The sequence below is a fragment of the Oikopleura dioica genome, chromosome 1 (assembly GCF_907165135.1).
Source record: "Oikopleura dioica chromosome 1, OKI2018_I68_1.0, whole genome shotgun sequence".
NCBI lineage: Eukaryota > Metazoa > Chordata > Appendicularia > Copelata > Oikopleuridae > Oikopleura > Oikopleura dioica.
In genome coordinates this window covers 2,288,331-2,300,836 of record NC_137291.1, presented here as the reverse complement: position 1 = coordinate 2,300,836, position 12,506 = coordinate 2,288,331, and the positions used below count along the sequence as shown (strand labels likewise).

The following is a 12,506-nucleotide window of genomic DNA, read 5'->3' as shown; positions in this document are numbered from 1 at the left end:
TAAGTCGATAGAGTTGCCATGCTCCCATTTGCCAATTGGCAATTGGTATCGAGCAAAATGTGGAAAGCTGCGCGTCAAAATTTGACAAATTGCTGCTTTGTCCCTCCATTTCGATTTCGTACATAAATCGGCTGGAAGGAAAGAATTCCATCAAAGATGGTCAATGTAACAATAGTTTGCGAAGCGCTTTTTCTTTCTTTTTCATCGAAAATCGGCAATGAAATCAAGGAAGAGCATTTTTATGACTCGTGTCCCCACAAGTACAGTTTTTTCCTCTTTTGTGGACCCCAAGTTTGTGGACATTTTCTTCATTTTAAGGGGTTTCCGTGGGACACTATTGCAAAGATAATGTTCCACTTTTGTGGACATTTTCCCTGACTAGAAAATTTTAGAGGCAAAAATGGCCTATTTTCAAAAATCAAGGGTTATTTTCAAGAAATGAAGGAATAAAGCATTTAAATCTGTCGAAAAAAGATAAACATAAGCAAGAGAAAGGCGTTTCGAGGATGAAATTCGCCATTTTTCCAGAAAAACTTATATTTGAAAAAATTTTAATACACTACGGCGGGACATTTTTTTGGGAACCCTTGCCCATTTTTGTGGACATTTTTCCGAAAATTTGGGACAAAAAATGTCTTCAAAAGAGGAAAATAACTGTACAGTTTATTATGGAATTTTTGGACATCAAATTTTTGGACATTTTTTCAATTTTAAGGGGTTTTCTTGGGACACTTTTTAAAAGTGCTTGTATCAAATTTTTGGACATTTTCTGCGCCAAACTTTTTATTCTACAATGAAAAAACAGTTACATATGTATATCATAAGATTTGAAATTTATTTTTATTTAAAATTTTACTTTCTCTTTCAGAAAGATAGAATTAAAGGTCTATCTCGTTCCCCAAGAATATTTTTGTCTTTGGAAGAAGGAGGAAAAAGAGGATGATCGAGTTTTTCCTCAAAAAAAAATTTTTAAGCGATTCGGCTGGGACATTTTTCTTGGGAGCGTGTATCGAATTTTTGGACATTTTTGAGAAAATCATGGGACAAAAAATGTCCAAAAATTCCATAATTAACTGTACTTCTTTTTTCGTAAAAAACGAACACATCTTTTTTTAGCTGTCACCATGAAAATCAAACAGCGGTAAAAGTTCTCCTCTGCCAAGAAGAACAAAATCGTCTACTGATCGATTTCCACCAAATTGCTCAAAAAGAAGAGATATTTCAAAAGCAGCATCCTCTTAATTGCATTTGCGACGACCCGGCATCAACAGGCTGTAAAGTGGCGAATTTTCTGAGGCTTGATTTTACCGACTGCACGAAAAATGAAGCGAGAACTGTGGCAAAATGCACGCCAATTGTTGAGTCCGCGACAGAGGAAATCAAGGGTTTCGAGAAGGTTGATCCTCCTAAAGAGACAAAAATTCAAGAGTTTTTCAAGACGAACTATTCTTTTAGAGAATGTTGTTTTGATTGGTGAGCTCCAAGAAAAGAAATCAAGTATCATGACATTTCAGGGAAACATGTATTGGAGGATCCGACGAAACGAAAAGAATCCTCGATACTTATTCGACTCAAAAAAATTGCATCGGTTTGTTGAAATTCCTCAAAAGAAAGTCTCTTACTGATTCAGACGCGTATGAAATAACAAGCCAAAACGAGTTCTACAATATCACCCGAAGTTTCCTCTACAAATGCGCTCACGTGATCCCAATGAAATCAACTAAGGCCAAGCACATTATGCAGTCCTGTCAAATGATGAGTCTCCATTGTCATCTTGCATTTGCGATGACGGAAAAGCATTTTTGCTCGTGTAACAAGATGACGGAAAATCAAACAGACTTTGAACGCTGCTCCGTATATCAAGTCTTTCTCGATCACAATCCATGCCTTGCCTATTTCGATCCAAGCGCCAATCTGTCAAAGGCGACTGTTTTGGAGCACAATGAAGAAGTGCTCCATGAAAAGAGTTATTCAATGGAATGGATTCAAGTTATAATAGGAAATCGCATTCAGATCAATTTTTGATGTTAAAAAAGCTTCAAATTTGACTTTCAAAGAAGCTAAAAATATGGGGTGGTATCGGGAACCGACAAATTTTGCGTTGGAATTTTCAACCAATCAGAAGCCTGGATTTGGCTAATCAGCAAATCAGCAGCCGAATTGCCGCCCACGCAAAATTTGACGAGGTTTTTGTCGGTTTTTGACGCCACCCAAATATATCTGAAATTTATTTTCAGGTTATCTCTTTGATAAAATATCTTTCATCAGTGAAAGCGCGAAAAAGCTGTGCTTATCTTCTCCTATTCTTTCTGCTTCTACTTCATGTCTTTGGTCAACATTTTGGACTTCATCCTTGAATGCGTATTCTTCCGCCCAAAACTCATCGAATCCCTCACTTTGAAAATCAACCACTTTGTCGCTGAAAAACTCAAAAATCACTTCGAGGAGAAAAACCTCAAAGAAAACATCGACCGCTGCCGACATATTCACATCGATCTCAGAACCGAATTTAATAGCAATTTCAATCACTCGGACAAGTCATTATCTGGCAAGTACGAAAAGACAAAATTGGTCTTCAAAATCATCAACAACTACAAAAACCTCCTCTTTGCCCAGGCCAAGTCGATCAAAATGGAATCTTCTCTTGAGGGCGAAATTGAAAGCGTCATCGGAAACATGGCCGAAGAACTTTTGAAAAATGAGCGAAAAACTAGAATTGAAGATAAACCCGTCCGAATCAAACAGGTTTTGTACCGTCAAAATCGGCTCCAGAATATTTTTAAGGCTTTTGATGATAAAATTCTCGCAGATATCAGCCTCATTGCGAAGTTTCTATCTCCGGGAACGTAAGATTTCGAATTTTCTCAGCCCAAAAACAGAAATTTAAGAGACGAAAAGAAGCAATTTTCATCAATTTTCGAAGCTGCAAATTATCAAGGTAACTTTGTCTTTACAAGAACTTTTCGTTGAACATGTTTTTTGAAGTATCAATTTGCAGTTTTTCAAGCATAATTGAATTGATAATTTATTGTTTATTTAATTTCATCAACAGACCGACTTTTAAGGTTATTAATGAAGTGAATTTAATTATTAAAAATTATGTTCTTTTTTTCTAGAGCAAGATGAGATCATCCTATCTTCTTGAAGACTTTTCACAGTACAGTATTGTCAATACTGTTTCTATTACTGTATGTTCTCAAAAGCGTTCTGCACCTGTCCTAAAATTCGGCCAAAAAAAAAGTCGTAATAAGAAATCTAAAAAATATTAAAAGTCTAAAAACTAATAAAAACAGTAAAAAATCTCCGACGCAATATTTATTTTGCCGTTGAACCAAAATTACTGCTTCGACTTTTCTCTCTAAGCGCGAGTGTCACTCACGTTTTAGTCAAAAACCGCCCGGTTTAGTAGCTGAACCCAGCGGCTTAACCATTTGACAGTCGGATTGCGCTCGGGCGCAGATGAAAAAATGCATTTGCAGGAGAAAGAAATTCAAAAGCTGCCCAGTTTTCGAGTAAAGGAATTTGAGTTCTGAATGCCTGATTATCACATTTTTGGGCGATTTTCGTGACCTAAGAAAAGTGCTTGCTGTGGCTACTTGCGACGTTTTCATTACTGTTTTCATCGCAGTTTAAAAAAATATTGGTAAAGAAAAACAATGGTAAAGATTTTATAACAAAACAATACAAATTTAGCAGATAACCTGATATGTCTCTTTCATTTTTGAAAAATAACACACAGAAGTTCTGTAACAGATAAGAACGACACACTTGAGAAAAGTGAAGAATTCATTTTAAAACTGAACGCAAAAACTTATAACGAAAACACGAGTCCTATTTCTGTTTCATATCATTAAAATTCTCAAATTTGATAAAAAAAAATCAGCAGACCCTGTTTTATAGTGACATGCAGGCAGACGCCAACAGCTGGATCAAGATTCTTATCAATAATCAACCCTATCGCCCTCAATCTCTTGACTTAAGGGTCAAAGTAACTTTTCTAGAATTTTAATTTTGATATGAAATCAAAAATCAATCTTCATAGGCTATGATTCATAGCAAAAAGAGGGTTTTGGTCTTAATTTTTGACTCAAAAATTATATTTTAAAGTTCAATTCGTCAGAAATTTTGACTCAAAATCACTTGTAATTGAAAGCTTATCCTGTTTTGCATTCGTAAAATAGCGAGTTTTGATTTGTCAAATCCTTATTTTGCAAAAAACATTATCATGAAACCAAGCCCGTTATATTTTGCGAAACTGCGCTCCATCCACGTTTTAGGTCAAAATATACGTTTCCATCAGAAAAACTGAAAACGAAACTGCGAGTCAAACACGGCGGGAATGTACCTTCCCAAATTAGATTTTAGAGCTGACCTTTCATTTCCGGCCGCGCTCAGAGCAGTTCCGATTCTGGTGACACAAGAGAGGATAAGTCAATTCTCTTCTCAAATACAGTCAAAATGCATTTTTTTCGGTTGATTTCTTTATTCAGAAAAACGATTGTTTTTTTTTTCCTACGAAGGTGAGTATTATCAATGAAGGACTCAAAGCTGCGCGTCAAAAAATGACGCTCAAGAATAAACCTGACCAGTTTTTTCAACAAATCTTACACAAAAAAGGCTTATCAGCAGATGGTTTACTGTCAAAAACGAAAAAATATCTTATTGACACCCTTAGTCAAAAATGAAATAAATGCTTACCCTTAGCCATATCGTCGATGAGTCATCGACCCTTAGCTTACTGAAAATTTTTTCGATTCGTTTCTTGTCTGCAAGCCATCAATTCAACCATCCTTCTTGAGCATACCCCCTTAATTCAAGTCAAAACTCAGAAGAACTCCTTGTCAGAGGAATACAACTAAAACATCCGGTCCAGCCCTCCCTCCAACTACTCTCAAAATACCTTTTTTTCTTCCGAAAATGCACATTTTGACTCTTTTATTATTCGACAAAAAAGCAAGAAAAATTTCAAACACAAATTTGAGGGAAATATATTTACAATTGGACAGTGAACAGAATTCGCTTACCTGACGAATGCGTGGAGGTCGTGCTCGTGCTGGAATTTGAATCGCTCATGCTGCTCATGGTCGACAAACTCGGGGATTGACATCTCTCATCATTGCCGCTGCTTGGCTAGAATCACTGTATAAGAGGGAGGAGGCGAAGGTTAAAGCAATTTTGAACGGAATAGGATTTTTTCAAAAAATTGAATCGCCTTTCGTCATGGATCGAACGGCCGGGGAAATTGAATTTACCGACGATTGAAGAAAGAAATTTTAAGTTGAGCTCCGATCGGCCGCGGTATTTTCTCGGGAAAATGCTCAAACAGGCATTTTTGAAAATAATAACAAGTGAAAATATAAAAGTCCTTCTTTCGTGGAAAAGACCTAATCTTCTTATCTAATATCAAACGTTCTGGTAACCCTAGGTTAAAGTCAGTCGACCAAAATGAGCATTTTCTGGGTTGAGCCGAAAACCGAGAAAACCGCGCTTACCCTTTTTTCATCTCTCCTTTCTGAAATCGGGCTGCTTGAAATTGATGATTCATCCAGGCAAAGAAAATCGTCAATTTTTTGGCTCGGAAGAGGAACGATCATCATCTTTTGAATCTAAAATTTTAAAGTGATGATTTTTTTCAAGAAATTCTGCGCGAAATTTCAATCCTTCGAGCTGGCCACGAGCGAGTAATTAGAAAAAAAGGCGCGTTCACTTTTTTTTTAATGAACTCTCTTTTGCTAATCGCCCGAGCGTAAAAGTAGCCCAGTTACGCTACATTTCCCGTACAGCATCGTCACGTCGTTTTTCTCCGGAAAAAATGTGGCGATCCCATTTCTCTTTGGAGCTTAGCTTGAGAAAGAACGCCACGGCGCTCTTGGTTCTTTCTAAACACGCATTCCCAAACAATATAATTAGAAATCAGAACGCAACTTCCGTTCTCATAACCGCGCAATCGGACTTTTTGAAAGGTTAATTTTACATTCAACAAGATTTTCTGAGAGTAAGAAAATGAAGAATGCCGAAAAATCGTGAAAAAAATTTGTTGATTTTTTAAATGACACCCTTATTTAGTTTTGCCACAGGATATTTTCGACAGTTCTCGGTTTCAGTCCGATAAAATCATCAATTTGTTCTTCGAAAAAATCCCCGTAAAGGTGAGGAGCGACTTCTATAAATTGGCGGTGATGTTATGGTTTTGCTAATTCGCGCCACTTGCAACGTAAAAAAGCGGCGAAAAAACATTTTGAAGTGACATCACCTCTGAGGTATTAGAACACGTCAGATGGGGGAGAGGGCAACGCGCAGAGAGATAAACCGTATCTAGAAATTATTCTGCTTCCGAACACGTGGCTCGCTTTTGTATAATTTTGCCGCTAGAATTGGCAGAAAACACACGTGACATTTTTTTTCAATTTTTTTTTCTTTTTCTTCTTTTTTTTTGTCATTTTCGCGATTCTAAAAAGACCCAGTGTTTGAATTTAAAAGAGGGATAGAAAATTATCAGCTCTCGAATCAAGTTTTTGATAGGTACTCCATTCGATCAAAGCTTCAAAGCCTCGTGAAAAGTGGCCGCACAAGTCTCAAGTGCGGTCCATCAGCCCTACCGAAACCTTTACGTGAGTCCTCCAGAACCTCTCGTTTGTCAAAATTAAGGACCAAGAAGCGAGAGGATCAAATTTGATTGAAAGAAAAATTTCCGTCACTGATAATTTATCAAATAAGCGACCCTTCATTCCCAGAAAGGGTGGAGTCGACAGTTAATAAAATTGAAAAAAAAAGGAATTTTCAATAATATTTCGGAATCCGTTTCTCACGGATTATACCAAATAAAGCCACATAATCGAGAATTCCCCAACATTCCCCAACATTCAACTAAATTCCAAAAAGCAGTGAAAAGATAATTGCTGGAAGAGGAGGAAAAGGGTACGTGTCCGACCTCTTTCGGTTATAAGAAGGGAACGTCCTTCCGCTGTATTTACCGCTACGGCGGAACAGGATTAGTTCCACTTAGATATCTTCTTCTCTCTTTCTAAACACGAGCCGGTCATGTTATCCGATTTTTCGAATAAATCTTCCGTCAAGTTCAAATTCAAACTCTCGAATTCGAACGATCAAAACTTCGAAAATAAGGGCGTATCTTTGCAAATTGCCGAATCTAATCATCAAGTTACGAAAACACAGGTTTTCAAAAACGAAAGTCGTTGCGAAAGTTGTTTAACAAAGTTGCCACCCTTAAGTTTTTGAATCAAGAAAAACAGATGAATAAATTTTTCGTTGCATCATGGCCATTTGGATGGATGTTAATTAATCCATCGAGTTTTTGGAGTGGAGATAAGGGACTCCATCTGGAGAAATTGTTGCATTCACGATTGGGAGAAACAACTTGTTAGATGGATGTTTTGCTTTTCATTCAGCATTTTTTCTAAAACGAGCGGGAAGATCAAAGCCTCTGAACCGCAGAAAAATGCTTACAACAAAAATTTCAACACTTTCTTTTTGAAAGAAAAGTTGATGAACCGATTTTTTTTACTTTCGGCTTATCAATGGGTACCCCCTAAATCTCCCTTTTCCAAAAGATGTGCCTTGACTGTGGATCGAACACAGGACCTTCAGATCTTCAGTCTGACGCTCTCCCAACTGAGCTATCAAGGCATGCACTTCATCCTTTTTCATTGATGATAAAACACACCCGTATTAATAGTCAATTACCGGAACATCTTTCTTTTGAAAATGATGAACTCTTTAATCACTTCTTATTAACTCATTATCTCTTCTCAGAAGTCGCGACAATTGTACGATCAAGTTTCAACCCTCATTTATCAATATGGCTCAACTAAAAAAACACTGACGAAAGTGATGATGGATGTCTTTCTCGCTGTTCTAAAACAAGGACGGGCAACGTCAAAAATTATCAACCACTGCCTTTGTTTTTGAATAAGCAACTGAGGAGCGGATTAGCAAGTGGCGACTAATTATGAATAATTCAGTCATGTTTACTGTTGCCGTCAAAGTCCAAAGCCAAAGTCGGTATCTTATCCGTCCTAAAGCTCCCTTCCTTATTTTTGCTTATTTCTGTTTTTTGTTTGACAGCTCATTTCATGTTTTTTCACTTGCAGAAAAGTACTTTTAGAAATAGGGCGTACGAAAATAGACAGGATGTTTTATATATCGAATGATGTACTCAAACGGGTTGTGCCTTGATAGCTCAGTTGGGAGAGCGTCAGACTGAAGATCTGAAGGTCCTGTGTTCGATCCACAGTCAAGGCAGATCTTTTTGTTCTCTGAAGGAAAAAAAGTGTCGTGTGATCACAATCTGACCTCAGCCTTTATTTTCGTTTCGATAAGAAAAAAAACGTGTGCCCTAAAAAACCAACGCGTTTCCACAAAACCCCAAGTTCGATAACCCTTGTGGCGGATGGGTATCTTCCAACGACTTCCAAACCAATAAGGTGACCCAATGTGGAAATCCTTTTTTCCTCGGACGCCGAGCGTGGACTTATCTAAACAAGCTGCGGCCGGGCGATAAACTGTAAGCCAGTATATCATTATGCAAGCACGTTACCCTGGGTTTTTACGTGTTTTCTAGAGATTCTCGAGTTACCTTTTTCGTCTGAAGAATGCCCATCTTCGGGACACTGAGTTTTCGATATCTGATGAAGGCTGGAAGTGACAGCCCGTCGACTGAATTCAGGATGTTATTACCTTATCGCAATGATGTTTTTCCGTAAAGAGGGGGTAGGAAAATAGCACGTAGAATTTTATTTATCGTGGTTGTTTTCTTGTCATTATCGGGGTAATAATGATTTCCAGTGGGGATGAATTAAGGACCTCCCTTTCTTAATTTCTCGTGTCAAAAGGGTTAACTCGACTTTTGACTCGAAAATGATGAACAAAAAAACTGCCACTGGTCGCAAAATAATTTTTGAAAATAAGGGTATCACGACGAAATAAGCGAAAAAGAGTTTAACGATGTGTACCCCCTTAAAATTAATTGACATGAAAAATGAACCTAAAATGATGTCAGAAAACTCGACTGACGGTCAAGGCAAAACCTCAATTTGAGTCAAATCCATGTCAATGGAGAACAAATGACTAGCTCCTTTTTGACCAAAACTCATCGTTTTTGTGGTTTCACTGACTAGCTCTGCTGAATTTTTTCTATGATCGAAAGGTTGCACAAGATTGGGAGCATAATTATATTAAATCTGATTCTCTCGAACTTTATGAATTTTGTTATTTTTTTATTTTATTAAATTTATTTTCGCTTAAAATTCAACATTTTTTTGACATCAACAACAACAAAAATCGAATAAACACAAAAATTTATTTTGTGTCAAAAAATGTTCTTGTTCTTGCAGTTTTTTTTTTGTTCTGACATTATTTGATTATCAACCTGACTCGATTCGAAATCCCTAACTAACAGTAACGGATTGCAAAAAGAAAGGCTATTGTATTTTGAGACTCAAGCACGTTAGAGTCTTTCAGAGCGGTTTTGATATCAATTGCTTCGACTTCCGATCGCGTATTTACAAAGTACTTCTTTGGAGATTCGAAATTGATAAAAAAGAAGCAAAGAAGTTCGAAGAAAAAATGGTAGAAAGGGAGTTAATGGCCGGAAATTCCGAAAAGACAGAAAGCAATTATGCGACACTTGTAACACGTCAATTCACGCGATTGAGCCTTTCAAAATTTGATCGGTTCAGAAGAAGATTTGAATACTGGATTCTCGCTCTTTTTCTCTGGGCAAACGGGGTCTAGTTTTTGCTGAATAAGGTGATCGAAAATACGGTTTTTCGAATATTCTGTCAATAATCGACATAAAATGACCAAATTTGACATCTAAAATTAACGATTTGGCTTAAAAAATGCTTGTTTTTGGTTAGAAAACTATTTTTTTTGGCAGAATCCATTAAAAATCGAAAAATGTGAGTTTAACGATCAAAAAGTCAATATTTGTTTGAAAAAAGTTGTAATAAACGTACCGATTTGCATGCTTCTTTTTTTCTTCCAACTCTTCTTTTTTTATTTAAACTCCTCTTTTGAATTCCAACTCTTATCAAAAATGATCAAAATAAAAAAAATTGAAAAAAGCGGTCCCAAAAAATAAACAACAAAAGAGATTTTCAAGAAATGCGCAGAAAGGCTTCAGTGCGCGATATTGATGCGCGATCCCTCCGAGGGCGCACTGGAGCGCGACGCTGAATCTTGCTTCTCGGAAATATGAAAACTCATTATTCTTAATATAAAATAACAATTTGTTTTCTCCACTGATCATTCTTCTTTTTCTCAATCGAAAGATCGCAGGTTCACTATAAGAATGATTTTGAAGCCTAAAACAGTTTTTTTCTCTTGACCACTGTCATCACCTGAAAATCTGAAAAAAGGAAGACTACAAAGTATGAGATTTAAGACTTATAAGAATCATTTTCAGTTATTCTTTGCTTCTTTTCTTATCTCGAAATAGAAGTTTATTTCACGCCATGAAATGTTGACGTTGGAATCAAGGAAGAGAATTGCTGAGCTCCAAGCATCAAGACCAGGGTTCTTAATCGACTAGTAGGGTTTCGACTAAAGTCGAAGTCGAGTCGAGTCTTAGTCGAAAAGACACGCTCGACTCGACTAGACTGATTGTGGAAATAAATCGACTCGACTTGACCCTGTGAGTCAACTAGATACTATTCGAAAAAGTCGAGAGCAATAATGAGTAGATAGTCGAAAAATCTAGTCGAAAAAGTCGAAAATTCAGTCGAAAAAGTCGAAAAGAATCACTATTTTTCTTTCGTCTTTTCGACTTCTCTTTCGACTTTCAAGTAAATTCCGACTTTTCGACTTATTTTCGACTTTTGCGACTAAATTTATATATTTTTCAAATTTTTTGACTTTTCGAGTAATACGTCGATTAAGTCGACTCGTGTTGACTTGGGATTTTCATATAGCCTTACGACTCGACTCGACTCGACTCTTGATTTTCAGCTCAGATTTAGAACCCTGATCAAGACAAACAAGTCTTCTGCCGTAATGAAGATAATTGTTGAGTTTACAGCATTGTCGCTTGAAGGAACTAGCCAATTTGAAATAGGTCGGAATGTGTGTGAACCGGCTCACTGGGTTCATTTTCCCTCCTCCCTGAGAAATTATTTCAGACGGTTGCGTCGTGCTTGCTTCTGGGAAGAAAGAACCAGACAATGCTTATCCGAGTTTGATTAAAATTATCCCTGATCTCATCAGTTCCCGAAGAGATTCTGCTTCCTCGTCACAAGCTAGTCACAAAAATTTCCACCCTTGAAGCAATTTCAAAACTACTGAAGTCGACAGACGTGACCGGTACGAGTCTACAAACGTTTTAAAATTTTCTGATGACTAGATTTTACCACGGAATATTCGATGAAGCAATCATCTTTATAATTTTGAAAAAAAAATCTTTTGGCTCGAAAAGACAAAAATTGCGACAATAATTCGATTTCCCGGCAACACGCGGTTGGGTCAAAAATTTGACCAAAATTTTGAGTCGAAATTGTCATAATTCGTATCGATTTGAGCATTTTTCGCTCTTTGGGCGTTTTTAATGCTTTTTTTTCAAAAAATTCATGATATGACATTTATTTTTTTAATTCTATAGTTTGATTGACATTTATTACAGTACAAAAATCTATCAGTCTTGGCAGTGTTCAAAAGATAATTATGCTCAAGTTCTTCTTCTTACTTTCTTAGTAGTAGAAGTAGCTCAGACTTGAAGAATCTTAAAAAGAGTTAGAAATATTAAAAAATGATATCAAATTTACCATCAAATGACACATCCAAAAGAGGTTGACAAGAAGGAGGAATGTCGGTTCTGAACTCGTCGTGTTGACATCGAAGGTTGTGTGGACAAAGATCGATGCCGGATTTCGAGCTCGGGTGGCACTCGTCGCCGACTTGGAGTAAACAGACTCGCATGCAGAAATTAACGTCCCAGGTGAGCTTGTATCCGGGTTCGCAGATTCGCTCGGGATGGCCGTGCTCGTCGAGTTGAAAGAGAGAGGAAATCTAAAGAAATTGATTATTTTCAGTATTTTTTTTCAATAAAAGAAAGAATTGGATTGTCAATATTGCTATCTCCATCGAAAATTTCTTTTCTTGAAGCTCAAAAATCACCTCTTTATTCTTCATTTCCAGAGCCTCAACAATTTTTATTTTTTCTATCTCGCATTTTGATCTGGTCCCATACGGCGTCGCTAGAATTTCTTTGCTCAAAAAGGAAAGGATAAGAACTAAGCTTCGGTTCATCATCTCTCTTTTCTATTAAAAAGTCAGAGGTAGTTGTTGTCTACCAATTTTTCAATCTGTCTGGTTTGAATTCTAACTTCTCTGTGTTTAAATTGAAGCTGAAGGTGGCGCTGGAGAATAATCGAGAGAGTGCCACCAGTGCCAAGCCGCATGGATTTTTCCTGAGCAATCATCGAGCTTAGACCTTCCAAAGCGATGACTATGCGCGCCTGAGTCAGGTACTGACCGCACGTGTCCCCCCACGG

At 37.1% G+C, this 12,506-nt stretch overlaps 2 protein-coding genes and 2 non-coding genes across 4 annotated transcripts; 1 reads left to right on the top strand and 3 right to left on the bottom strand.

Moving 5' to 3' along the window:
• Positions 1-4,974: 4,974 nt before the first annotated feature.
• On the bottom strand, positions 4,975-10,097 carry LOC145711235 (uncharacterized). The gene is made up of 4 exons (XM_081788965.1): positions 9,978-10,097; positions 8,597-8,676; positions 5,493-5,606; positions 4,975-5,130 (listed from the first exon to the last, which is right to left on the bottom strand). The coding sequence occupies exons 1-4, from the start codon at positions 9,985-9,987 to the stop codon at positions 4,993-4,995; spliced, it is 342 nt and encodes a 113-aa protein (XP_081645091.1). The 5' UTR covers positions 9,988-10,097; the 3' UTR covers positions 4,975-4,992.
• Positions 7,575-7,647, bottom strand: TRNAF-GAA (transfer RNA phenylalanine (anticodon GAA)). Its single transcript has one exon. It is a non-coding gene; the product is annotated as a tRNA-Phe (tRNA).
• TRNAF-GAA (transfer RNA phenylalanine (anticodon GAA)) lies at positions 8,190-8,262 on the top strand. Its single transcript has one exon. It is a non-coding gene; the product is annotated as a tRNA-Phe (tRNA).
• A 1,514-nt stretch (positions 10,098-11,611) lies between the features above and the next one.
• LOC145710921 (uncharacterized) lies at positions 11,612-12,493 on the bottom strand. Its single transcript, XM_081788633.1, has 3 exons — positions 12,130-12,493; positions 11,778-12,021; positions 11,612-11,734 (listed from the first exon to the last, which is right to left on the bottom strand). Exons 1-3 carry the CDS (start codon positions 12,262-12,264, stop codon positions 11,703-11,705), a joined length of 411 nt encoding a protein of 136 aa, XP_081644759.1. The 5' UTR covers positions 12,265-12,493; the 3' UTR covers positions 11,612-11,702.
• Positions 12,494-12,506: the final 13 nt, after the last annotated feature.

Bases quoted from the DNA above. Each gene is read 5' to 3' on its own strand.
- LOC145711235 (XM_081788965.1), bottom strand. The intron at 5,607-8,596 runs GTAACTCGAGAA...TTAAAATTTTAG, and splicing joins GCATTCTTCAGACGAAAAAG to ATTCAAAAGATGATGATCGT. The intron at 5,131-5,492 runs GTAAGCGCGGTT...CAGTGATTCTAG, and splicing joins AAAGGAGAGATGAAAAAAGG to CCAAGCAGCGGCAATGATGA.
- LOC145710921 (XM_081788633.1), bottom strand. From the start codon at position 12,264: ATGATGAACCGAAGCTTAGTTCTTATCCTTTCCTTTTTGAGCAAAGAA. The intron at 12,022-12,129 runs GTGATTTTTGAG...CAATTTCTTTAG, and splicing joins TGGAAATGAAGAATAAAGAG to ATTTCCTCTCTCTTTCAACT. The intron at 11,735-11,777 runs GTAAATTTGATA...ACTCTTTTTAAG, and splicing joins TTTGGATGTGTCATTTGATG to ATTCTTCAAGTCTGAGCTAC.